Source organism: Varroa jacobsoni, unplaced genomic scaffold, assembly GCF_002532875.2.
Source record: "Varroa jacobsoni isolate VJ856 unplaced genomic scaffold, vjacob_1.0 scaffold_1447, whole genome shotgun sequence".
Lineage (NCBI taxonomy): Eukaryota > Metazoa > Arthropoda > Arachnida > Mesostigmata > Varroidae > Varroa > Varroa jacobsoni.
In genome coordinates, this window is record NW_019214349.1 from 15,945 (window position 1) to 28,252 (window position 12,308).

Below are 12,308 nucleotides of genomic sequence, written 5' to 3' on the forward strand. Positions count from 1 at the left end.
CTACGGCTGGTTTGGCTAACTAGTCCATGCCACATATGTGGAACGAAAATAACATTAAAAACACATTTATATTGAACGTCACTTTATTTGCCGATTTACTATACGCAACAGTTAACTAGTACACTATCCTTTAGTAGATTACAGTATGTCAGCATGACAACTTAGACAGCCAAGAGTGATACTTGTATCTCAACTTTATACTGCTACTATATTTTACGCAAAGTATTGGATCCTTTTCATATGGATAGATAGGCTCATATAGAACGAAAGACATACAAACCAAAGCCTACCATCATCCCAAATTAATAACAGTACAAAGGTTTCAACGTTTAACAGAAAAGTAAACATTAGCGATTCTTATTTGTTAGCAACTCCATGTTACAAAACACCTTTCCTCCTCCAGTGATTTCTTTAGAATTAGTCGAATTAAGCCGAAAAGATGCGGTTTGTTGACTTAAGATTTTACTGAAGAAATGTGTCTGTTGTTTTTTTTATTTCAGAGAGAAGTCAAACCCATTTCTATTGGGCGTAGAGATGCGCTCGTTTTATAAAACAACAATTTTGTATTTCCAAAGTCATACACATAGAATAGCATAAATCGGAACAACATTTCACTGCCCTTCGATATTATCTATGACAGCTCACAATTGAGAAACATGAACAGACAATTGCAAGTTCTGTCAACGTTCCGACGATTTTTTACATAGCGGCAACTTAACGAGCGACACTTTTTGCATCAAACGACAACAGACCGCTACACTATGACTTTTTAGATAACCCATTATCTAAAGCGATAGCTTTAGAATATTACCCGTAGCTTCGTAGGGTTTTTCATTTAGTTTAACCATCGATCCCTGGGTCGTGTTCTTCTGAAGTCGTGTTGAGGTGTGCACATTTTTACGAACGTCTTAAATCGTTTATTTGATACTTGGAGCACCGCATATTCATTTGACTACGCCGTCGCATAAATATATACCCTTATAGTGATCCAGGCCTGCTAAGCGTCTACTCTGTGCCCAGTTGTGCTGCTCACGTTATGTCAAAACTATATGCTAGTCATTCATTCGAGCCTGTTTGAAACTATTAGGTTAAGCACGCATAAATCTAGAACTAACAAATACTGTCGCCTGTAGTTCACTGGTCAGTAACTCTCCGGACGGATGTGCATACTATTAATGTACAAATACGCACTTTCCTTTTTTCTTTTCTCTATATGGGCACAGCTGTGCTATAAAAACGGATTACTGTTCATTGGCATATCACAACGATGTTCAGTATTTAATTAGCGCAAAAACCTAGTTAGCCCAAATATACATATTTATGCTAACTGGTTGTTGTGCTTATGTACGCCTTTCCGCGCTGTTTACCGACTGCATCCTGGAACGTTAAAGATCCACATTTGATGAACATGTCGTGTAAGTCGATATCGTATTGCCTTGTTGTTTCCTAACGGTCCGACAATTTTGCGAGCGCTGCTGCGTATGGACCTGGCGCATATGGTCCATATTGCCGAAAAACGAATCGCCTCCACCAAAGAATTCACTAAACATTCCATTTTCATGTTCGCCATCGTCATCACCGAACAGATCATCCAAGTTCAGGTTGCCGAACGAGAAGCTGAACAAAATAAAGGCGCATGACAATACAAAGCAGAGCGGAATTGTGGAAATTTTATGACACAGTATGGAAATTTGCAATACTATAGAAAAATAGTATACATAAGAACTGGGTCTTGGCCTAATATCTGATACGCACATATTCGGTTTGTTCGAGAAGATACTGCCAACTTTTATTTATTTACTATCCACAATTCTATTTCGCCTTGATTTTTTTTTACACTTTTTACAAGTTTCTTTACAACAAATACAAGGAGACGCTGTAACACCAACACATGTGTTTGCGTTCGAATTTTTATTATTTTAAACAGCGAGATCGGCTTATCGCTCAGTCACACAGGATAGCACGACTTGCTTTAATGGTAAATCGAAAATATTTACCTGAATCGTTTACCTTCTGTAGGATGTGCTCCATCAAAATGTTGTTGGTGCGGATCTTTGCGTCCTTCATGGAACATCCTAGCCTCGTCAAACCGTTGGAAGAACTCATTGAAGTTGAAGTGCATACCGCTGGATCCATCCCTTCCCGGATTATCACTGGAGGAGTCGTCCACTGAACCAACCCTACCAAAATCAGATGCGAATATAATAATTTTCAATTATATTTAATAAAGGGAATTATCCGTAAATATATGAAGGCATAAGCGGAGCAAATTAATTCAAGGAGTAGAATAGCTTAGAACAGAAAATAACGGTGGCCAATGAGCGAAACAAAAACACTTTACAAAAATGTTTACCTTTGGTAACAATAAATCTACTATCTCGTCTCTTCCTATCCTAACTGCAAGCTGCTTGATTTGAATCATTTTAAAAAATTCCTTTTCTAGCCGTACCTAAAATCTGTCACATACCGGTCGTATTTCGCTCGCTTCTCCTCGTTCGATAGTATCTCGTAGGCACGCGCAATCTTCTGAAACTTCTCTTCAGCGCCCTTGTCCTGCACATGAAAGCAAAATCTTATCGATGGCGTCACACGAACACCACATAGGATTTTCGTCCACTTGCCGAAGGTAAACAGATAAATTGTGACATCCTTTATCTACTTCTGTTGTTTTAAACCATATTTACATTGCTGCCATTCTCTCCGAATTTTTCATATATAATCAATATAGTATCTTGGTGCATTGAATACATCAACTGGACTGCTAGATACGGGATATAAATTATACGGTATATCATCGGGCTTTACGGCAACATAGTAATACTACTTTGTCATAAAACAGTTGAGAGGTATAGTTCAACATGGGCAAAAGCCTATATTGAGCTCAGAATTAATAGAAATTCCTACTCGAATTCCTAGATCAAGGTGCAGGAGCTTTCGATCTGATAGACGTGAAAGGTGCAGGCTACACACGCATCAAGCACAGTGGTCAGGACGGGGTCCTATAATTGGAATTCCTAAAGTTCAATAAATTGTCTGTCTTTCCTAGCGCGATCGCCTGGACGTTCGTCGCTCGCCACACAGCGAACAACGAAAAATGCTATGTTAGAGGAATCTCAATAAAGAGAGAACTCTCACCGGAAATAAGACCACACGAATTTACGAGAGATAGACGTGTTTTAGTTTCTTATTTCTTGCTAGGAGGGTTCGACGTGACAAATTTACGTAGCTTATGGCAGCTTACTAAATCGTTTGTACGCAATATAGGTGTTACGCACGAATATGTTCGTAATTGAAATAGATATAGATAGCTAACTAATTGTTTTATACTCTCGATCCATTATTTGTTTTAAATAAAAAGTCGAATAGCTTGGTTCTAATTGGGACAAACTGAATTGCCAGTTGAAACTATAAAAGACCAACAGTTATCTTTAGCTGGTTAAAACCATTTTCCAGGGGTTCCAGAAGTTATCGAATCGCTCTAGGTTACGCTAGGTTGAAGACGCCATTCCAGTTCGCACAAACTGACTGCATCGAATGTTGATTTCAGCGTGCTAGTAAAAGTAATTCTATGATCGTACTTTATTCTTGTCGGGATGGTACTTGATTGCAAGTTTGCGAAATGCTCGCTTGATATCTTTCTGGCTTGCGGTCCTCTTCACGCCAAGTATATCGTAGAGATCATCGCTTGCGGAAACGACTGCAATCAATGTGCTGACGCAAAACACCGCAACAAGGTAGAGACGCATCTGAAAACAATGTCCTACGTCATTACGTCATCACGACGAGGTGAGCCGTTAAACACAATATATATATATATATATACAAAACGTTTCATTCAGTCCTTGATGCTTTATATGTGTGTAAATAAGATAGCTCGGAGCAGACTTTCAAATCCCTGAATTGATTTATGGCTGTAGACGTCAGTTTTAGCCTGCTGAGAATAGTATTAAGGAATGAATTCGTGACTACTTAAATATACGAATCAAGTGCTCCGAACAATCTAATCAAGAAGCACTCTCACGACTCATGATAATTACAGCTGTCTTTACCACTGGTTAAAGAGTGTCAACAAGTCAGATACAAACGTTCTTATGATGACTCTTAAACTGAACACGGCGTTCTAATATATAGGTTATAGTAAATTGTGACCGATTAAGGCCATGTCACAGAAAGAAGTAACAGCCGCAGTATTTACACTTTCATCTTGATTACGGATTTAGTATAACTAATTTACGAAGTAATTAGTTCCTGGAACTGGATAGATCTAATATAAATAGGCAGTGTATCACATATAAGTCTTGCATAAAAGAGGTACAAGAAATATCTAACGTATATAAAAAAAAAAACTCCCCGACTTACATCATAGCAATGGCTATATTCATTATTAGTTATATTAGAGTCATAAGAAATTTTTGATATCAGCATGTAAATTAAAACCGTGAAACAATTACTTCAAATGGATGATACCCATCCAGTCGTTTGAATTTGTGAATGAGGCTGAACTCCATACTCTCTCTCTCTCTCTCTCTCTCTTTATATATATATATATATATATATATATATATATAATTTTTCTAGTTTATAAAATGAAAAGCCATTGATGGACTGCCAGAGCAATTTTTTTTCTATTTTAAAACCGATGATGCAGAAAGTCTTGCAGATTTATATGAAACTAATTACTAACTAAGTTACTGTAAAAATGCCGAAAAAGCCGTAAAACGCTTCAGAATACATGCTTTCGTCTACCGTTCTTTGAGTGCATCGACAGTCTATCGTATCTTTGAACAGTTGTTAGTTACAACGCAAGTTTTGATTGAAGTTTTTTTTTACACTTTTAACTAAAGCACACTCTATCATGAACTCAACATTGACTTTCAAATGACTATTATATATAGACGATCGAGATTCTTTTTTTCAGAAAGGATTTGAAAATTGCGTTAGTGATTTATCCACCATCCTGTTCGAATACGCATATAGTGACGACTTTATTTTAAAGCGAGGTTATATAGGCAGCCGTAGCTATATAGTGTTTTTTTTTAATAGAGCATAACAGAGTGAAACAACTGAAGCAGTGGCTAAGTTTGATAACCGTCTTTAGACTAGGTGTTAGATGAATATCACCTTCATGAGTTGTTGTCCGCAATGACCTGGCGTTCAAACTATTTGTAAGTTAAATTTGAGTAACTTACGTATATTAATTTACGCTTGTTTCCAAAGGTTTCTACATCTTAGTAACAGGTCTACTTACGTTCACTTCTTTGGGTTTTCTCAGGGACAGAAAACTGAATGACGCTGCCATTTATTGCTATCGCATTTTTATTAATAACCATAGCAAAAAAAAAGAGTGTGAACAGATGTTGACCATGTTTATATGCGCGAACGAACAGATCTGTTAAAAAATTCTAGAAGAAGTAGCGTTGCCCACTCAGAACATAACTGGAACACTGTTTCGGTCTCACCTTTGCAACAATATAGTGCAACCCACACCCTGGCTATCACACTAATGATCTATACACTTGCGCACATTACTTCGCTATAGAAATTACGAATATCTCAGGTATAGATGGACGCCTAACCACACGTCATGGTTACATTCTTACATTCAAAAACAATGTTTTATTCGACAGAATGCTCTAAAAGACATTGGACAAAGGTTAGTCATATAACATCTATAATTAACGTTCTAATTCCCTAGCACGCCTACAGAGATAAATACTAATAATATTGAGTTCATAAAATGATACGTCAATGATTGTACTTTTTGTTTTGATTCATTATCAGGAAATCTTCAAAAAATCCGTACTTTCCAGTAGATTCCGCGGATTAACAGCGTTCCCCTTTCCTTGCTGTCAACTGGCCCTCGAACAAACAACATCAACCGCCACCAGCGACAGGCGCGACGGCTTCTTATTTGTAATGTCTTGCAGTGCGCGAATGTAGCTTGATGGTAAGCGCCGTTCTACGTGTCTTATACACGTGATTTTCGTAGTCTTCTGTTTGGCAACTGTCGTCCACAAGCTGCAAGCAGTGTGACAGGCGGACATGTGAACGGAATCAAAAACGGGTACGGATGCCTTAACGCGCCGACCGTGGCTAGAACAGCTGTCTTAGTGCACCACAATTACTACTGCTAGCAGCTCTTTTGATGTCGATTCCGTGGACTACTGTGGCGGCGCCAGTTCCGTTGTGACTAGCCCCGCGCTCGGCGCTGCCTCCTCGCACCGGTACCCTCTCTCCCGGGGGGGGGGGAGGTTCGCGACTCGGAGAGTCGCCTGCGACTAGCGCAGAGCACTAGAACGCTTCAGTTAATGACTCCAGAGTGTGCACGTCTCTTCCCGCAACGTGACAACGTTCAAGAAATTGTCGATCATTGAGGTCCAAGCTGGTTCTATTCTACGTAGGTTAGTCGAGAATCATGTTATGCTGGTTTTGATAGAGTAATATCGTATTTCATGGGCTATACTTGGCGGTTCGTAGCACAGTAAAACTGCTGTCAGAAAACTCGCAGAAGGTAAACTGGATCATCATGGACCCACCGGCAGTTTTAGTAAAAAGCCAGACGATAAAGAAGGTAATCCGGTCAAGCTGAATCGAAAAGTGTAAGACGGTAGTCAAGAGCAACCGACTTCTGCAACGAAGAGTGTTAAGGAATTATGTGCCAATGCATAATGTGGTGCTGCAAACTTAGTTGGTAGCCTTAGTGGGTGACAGTGTTTTATGTTTCGGTGATGTTGGATAATGGTAAGGCTAATGTGCTTTCGAGGATGTAAGTCGACGGATGCTGATTCTAGCGAAGGATATGTTGTAATGTCTTGACCTAATCGAAAGGATGTACATATGATGTCGATAAAGAAAAGTGAAGGACGCATGCGTTTAGGATAATCAATCTCACCTTCCCGGACGCGTTGAGCCGTCTAGTCAGTATTTAATGAAGGATTCAATACGGAAGTATCGGACGCGCCGAAGTGGTGGGTGACTACTTCTATGACACTCGTAACGTGTGGCTGCCGCTGGCGCGCGATTCGATATCGCCGATCGACGTCCACCAGAGAAGTGGGGTAACCGGTAGAAACTAGGCAGAGCGGTTGTTTCGATTGGGCCTGTGGCGGTAACAGTGATAACTAAAATCAGACACCGTTAGAAGCGGGAAACACAGTAGAAAACAAAATCGACGAAATGCGACTTAAAGCTCGTTGTCTGGCCTGTTCAGCTCCGCAGCTGTGGCGCGCTTTGGTTGTCATTCTCGTGTTGGTAATCTCCGTTCTGCAAGTGGTCCATATCACGCTGCTTAGCCGACTTGAAGCGCGAAGATCACGGGATGACCGCCGGACCGCCCGAAGTCCTCTGACGGTACGTAATCTTTGATTGGAACAAATATTGTTGGTGATATTTTGATTGTTAATTAATAATTGCTGTGCATACTTTTGGCATAGAATGACTTAACTTGTAGTAGGACTATTATATAAATCCACATCTGTTAATTTAATTTATATTTTTGAAAGTAGTCCACAATTTATTTGACAGTTTAGAAAGTGGCCCATATAATATCTCAACACCTAAGAACTAGATATACGGAAAAAAAATATTCTTAACCTTAGATAATTAGAGCACTCCTAATGGCGTACGTTCACTCTGTGATGCGAATATTTGGACAGCTGTAGCATGCTACGCTACTGTTTTTTTACTAATTTTGGTAAGGAACATAATCATCTACGACAACCTAGCAATTTTAATAAGTCGTTAGTTTAGAAGTGCTTAATTGACTCCTTTCAGCATAGTAGATATCAAGTAATGGAAGTTTGATGCCAGCGATGATTTCTAAAGGACATATTGTGGTTATCTATTGACGTTGTGAAAAAAGTCAATAAATTGCGCATTTGTATAAAGTTCCTCCCCCTGTGAATTTTTGTTTAACCTTTATTATGCATGCAGATGAGCACTTCCGATAAGAGCAAATTATTTATTCATTTTTTATAACGAAACAAGAGGTTCCCTGAACTGTCCTGTTTCCCTTGGATGGAGACAGGCTAAAACAATATAAGCTGGCGTCAACATCATGGACGTCCTTTCATTGTAAAGCGATATCTGCTCAACGCGAATTTCATATCAAGCTTGCGCATCTTACCAGGCTCCTGGCTTATACCTTTTATCTAGTTTCGATGTTCATGGACTGTCAGTTGTGCAAGTAGATCGATAATTATTGACGTTGACGTACTACAATCTATATATATATATATATATATATATATATATATACATGCTGTATGCCAGTTGCTCTGCTCAGAATAAAGTTAGCTATCTGTTTGCTCTTGTTTTGACTTGTCTGAGCTACTTGTGCTGCTTTATTGGGGAATTTGGGCTCGCCTACAGGTTTTTGCAGTTTTATATGATATACTAGCCATATAACTTTTGTAATTTACTCAATCCAATTATAGACCGCTTGTTTTTGCTCAATATCCTTTGGTTATTAAGGAAAACTAATTCTAAAGAAGTAAACAGGTGCCATCCGGTTCGATAAATATTAGCCAAATGGCGATCTCTTCATTGAAGCTTGCTTAAACCTTAGTTATTGTTAAACGGCTCCTTCATATGAAATATTGTGCATTAACTATCTTGACAAAGAAATATGTTGGATTGAAACGGACCATTCAGGATACTGGGGAATATTGATGGTGGCGTGCGGTACAGGTGAATTTCCTTCAATCTCAGGTAGAGTTAGAGACATTTGGGAGCTTAAATTTAATCTTGAGCTTGACTATTATTATTATTATAATTATCAATCTATCATATTGCTACTTATGAGGTAGGTTTTAGGTGAAAAATGTGTTAATAAGACGCCCAACTTTTTTCGTGTATGACTTGTGTGATTTGTAGATATTTTAAAGTCAATGTCTCTTCACCGTGTTTTATTTTTAAAAACTCAAAATGCGATCCTAAGGGATATCATGTTTTGCGTTCGAACGAAATAAAGTGCTCATTAGTCAAGCTAAAGGCTTTTGTAGGCTAATCAATGCCGAGTTACAAGTGGTGATATCGGTTTTGCAAGGGGCGAGAGAGCCTTGAAAAAAACTTTTATCGGGAAGGCCCTGTCACAGTGGATTCGAACGAAAACGTGGAAGATGCAAAGCAGCTATTGTAGGAGGTTCCCAAATTGTCCTTAGGAAATTAAGGAAAAGGTAGATGTTTTATTTGAGTCATTTCGGATAACTTTCACAAAGCGGGAAATTTCATGGCAAAGACTTAATGAATTTTGGATTACTTGAATTTTGAGTAAATCCAAACGGGTTAACCACAGTCTCAGAAGAATTTGACCGTTCTTAAAGAGAAGCCAAATACGCTGTAACGCATCGCCACAGGTGCCGAGACGTGGCTGTACAAATACGGCATGAGGACAAAGGCGCAATCGTCTGAGTGTCATTTTGAAGGCTGCAGGGTCCAACCAAAAAAGCAAGTTCTTTTTCATCGGTCTTTTCCGCTATATCGGAGATTCATGTATTATAAATTCGTACTGAGTAATTCTACTCGCATTAAAGAAAAAATTTGCGTAATGCTACCGCTTAAATTAGGTCTGGATATTGATGGGCTAAGTTGCGCGTCTTCAGTGCAATGGTGTGCCTGCGGTCGGTGTTGCCTCAATCGCGGTATGCACTAGGCCTAGCCTTGCCTTCGTGTTTTCCGGGCTTTTTTCCCAAAGTTTAAAAAACACCTCAACGGTGAAGGTTTAAAGATAGTTGAGAAAAGCCAAGAACAAAACAGAAATTCGCTAGGAACTTCAAAAGTTGTTTAAACGACTGGAAGAACTGCGCCACAAGTGTATTGAATTCATACGAAGATTGTAGCTAGGAATTGGACCGCAATGGCATTTCCTGTTAGTATAAAGTCAAATTCTTGTTCTTAATTCTTTCATTAACCCAGTGGTTTAGACAGTAGAAAGATGTACAAGGTGCATCATTATATCCAATAAAACATTTCACATTGGCGGCAGTCCTCCGGCCGCTTCGCTTAACTGCTCTCCTGTTCTTCTGTAAATTGAATCGGCTTGAAAAAACAGATAATGAATTCAGGTGAAACAAACGGTAGTAACAGTGTAATCTGCCGTAATGTGGTAATTCTAAGCATCAACTAGCATTAGCAAGAGTAGGAACCGCTTATAAGGTAGCTTCTCATTAATTACCAGGCTTTTTATATTAAGCAAGTCAATTGGATCAGAAACCGGATACCACAGTCAACTTTCGTTACTTGATGCACTGCGATGCTGCAGTAAAATGAAACGTTGCGGTCAAGTTTACCATGCTGCATTTTGTTTTGTTGTCAAATTTAGCATATTTTTATTCGACAGTTTTTTTTAACACTGATTGTTGTACAAATATATCTTTCTTAAGCAATACGAAGTACCGCTAATCAAGCCCTTTAACGTCTGCAGCCCTGGCCTTTATTATTCTAGTGTCTATGAATAATCCAGAGCTGTTAGAACAGATTCGAATCTGAGTTGAGTGTCAAAATTTATTTAGTAGTTTCGTATTTAGTGTTTAGTATTGTAGTTCCTCATGCGAAGCAGTGCTAAAGGGAACAGCAGAATGGCAGATTTTTGATCAAAGTTGTCAGAAAACAAGCGTTTTCTATTTGAAAGGCTTGGGTGCCTTTTTCAAGCAAACAGATGTGCGAAACTACGACGGGCGAATAACTACTCTCAATGAAGCAGAAATAAGATTGAGCTTAGTCAAATATGGACCTAAGATAAGACAGTACGCGGTATACTATATACGCATCCGTTTTATGACCGAGGGTAGCAGTATGGTACTCACTATCTGTAGCACCACCGAAAATATTTAATTTACATGTAGCAAGATCCATGTACCTTTAGGTTCTGAGTGTATGGAAGTATAAAATTTTTAGCGTGAAGTTACCCTATTTGTATAGTGCCTGCTTAATACAACCCAGCAAGCTCTAGATAGTGTAACGTTCTCGTTGGGACGTCACAGTACCTAGATGACGCGGTCGAATTCTCTTCATCGCCGTGACAAAAGATGAAATTGCTGTAGTTCGCTGCCAGCAGGTTCAGGCTTCTCAGCAACATGCTCAGTTGACAAGGGATGTAGAGAGAGCCCTTAGCAAAGTGAAGAACATTGATAATGTTAGAGTAACTTCACTCAGAGGGATACAGAGAGAAGGAACCCCTTTGTATATGTATATATAGTAGAAAGCGTAAGATAAGTTAAATAATTACTGTCCGAGCGTCCTAATTTGATGATGAAGTAAACTATTCACAAAATCTTTATAAAACTTCAAGATTAAGGTGGTCGTTTGCGTGACGCAACGACTAGTTCAGTTAAAATGTAATATCAACGATTCACACAATGTTGAGGTCTGGTACTTGAACGCGGATAGGCAATACAAATACAAATAGGAACATATACAATACTAAGAAACAAGAAGTGTTGGAACCCTTCAGACTGAAAATATAGGACTTATTATTTTCAAAGTTTTTGGTAGGCACAAGCTTCGCTGGGCATTAACAGAACCATCTCATGCGGTGGTTTTGGACATGAAACTCAAAAGACTCTCACTTAGAAGTTGAAAGGACAACTAAATATCTATTTTGTATTCGATCTAACGATTCGTCTAGCAACAAGATAACGATATAAACATCAAGAACAATTTAAATCTAGTCTCGTGGAACATGCGATACTGGCAAAGCAAGCAACCGACCTAGTCGATTTGAGAATTTCTACTCAAAGAAAAAATATATTTGTTCGTTTTTTTTAATTTATAATTTTTTTTAGTTAGTTTCTTTGTTAGTACAGTCTCCGATTTTGCTCGTCGTTTGAATCGCGGGATCGCTCTTAAACTGCGAAAGGAATCCCTTCGTCGTGTTGGTTCGCAAGCACGATCGGAACGATCCAAAAAGGGGATACTGTTTTGATTTGTCTGATACGAAATGCTGTTCTATTAGTTAGCAAAAAAAATATAATTGACACTGGCGCCTTCAATTCATAGATAGTGCAGTATGCTAATATGCATAAAGCAATGATCTACTGCATGTCCATATGTATGTGTATATATATATAGAATTAGATGGATACGTACGTTACACCGTTATGACAAGCGTCCGTAATGCTGTGCTACTCATGTAGTTCAACAAATAACTTTCTTGGCCTTCACAGTGATAACCTTGGTGACCTTTTGTGTGTGGCGGAGTGCTTGGTCTGGCAGAACCAAATGTCTGAGCTGCGTGATAACATTGGGCTCCGATTCACTCGTCAGTCAGAGCAATAGACACAGCAATAAAGGAGTACGGATAAAACATC

General features: G+C 38.9%; 2 protein-coding genes across 4 annotated transcripts in view; one reads left to right on the forward strand and one right to left on the reverse strand.

Annotated features, from left to right (window-relative positions):
• Positions 1 to 65: 65 nt before the first annotated feature.
• Positions 66 to 6,052, reverse strand: LOC111270130 (dnaJ homolog subfamily B member 9). Of its 3 annotated transcripts, none has more exons than XM_022850179.2 (5): positions 5,804 to 6,052; positions 3,579 to 3,746; positions 2,468 to 2,553; positions 1,998 to 2,180; positions 66 to 1,617 (listed from the first exon to the last, which is right to left on the reverse strand). In XM_022850179.2, the coding sequence occupies exons 1-5, from the start codon at positions 5,873 to 5,875 to the stop codon at positions 1,386 to 1,388; spliced, it is 741 nt and encodes a 246-aa protein (XP_022705914.1). In that variant the 5' UTR covers positions 5,876 to 6,052; the 3' UTR covers positions 66 to 1,385. The 3 variants fall into 3 exon arrangements, with proteins under 3 accessions (XP_022705914.1, XP_022705915.1, XP_022705916.1); XM_022850180.2 differs by lacking the exon at positions 5,804 to 6,052 and adding an exon at positions 5,460 to 5,762; XM_022850181.2 differs by having other exon boundaries at positions 1,454 to 1,617; positions 2,011 to 2,180.
• Positions 6,053 to 6,242: 190 nt separating this feature from the next.
• The window catches only part of LOC111270129 (beta-1,4-glucuronyltransferase 1), a 28,354-nt gene continuing 22,288 nt past the window's right edge, over positions 6,243 to 12,308 (forward strand). The window contains exon 1 of the mRNA XM_022850178.2: positions 6,243 to 7,350. Within this exon, the coding sequence (XP_022705913.1) occupies positions 7,177 to 7,350 (174 nt within the window). The 5' untranslated portion in view covers positions 6,243 to 7,176. The remainder of the gene's footprint in view (positions 7,351 to 12,308) is intronic.

Bases quoted from the DNA above. Each gene is read 5' to 3' on its own strand.
- LOC111270130 (XM_022850179.2), bottom strand. From the start codon at position 5,875: ATGTTGTTTGTTCGAGGGCCAGTTGACAGCAAGGAAAGGGGAACGCTG. The intron at 3,747-5,803 runs GTACGGATTTTT...CATTGTTTTCAG, and splicing joins TCCGCGGAATCTACTGGAAA to ATGCGTCTCTACCTTGTTGC. The intron at 2,181-2,467 runs GTATGTGACAGA...TGATTTTGGTAG, and splicing joins AAGCGAGCGAAATACGACCG to GGTTGGTTCAGTGGACGACT.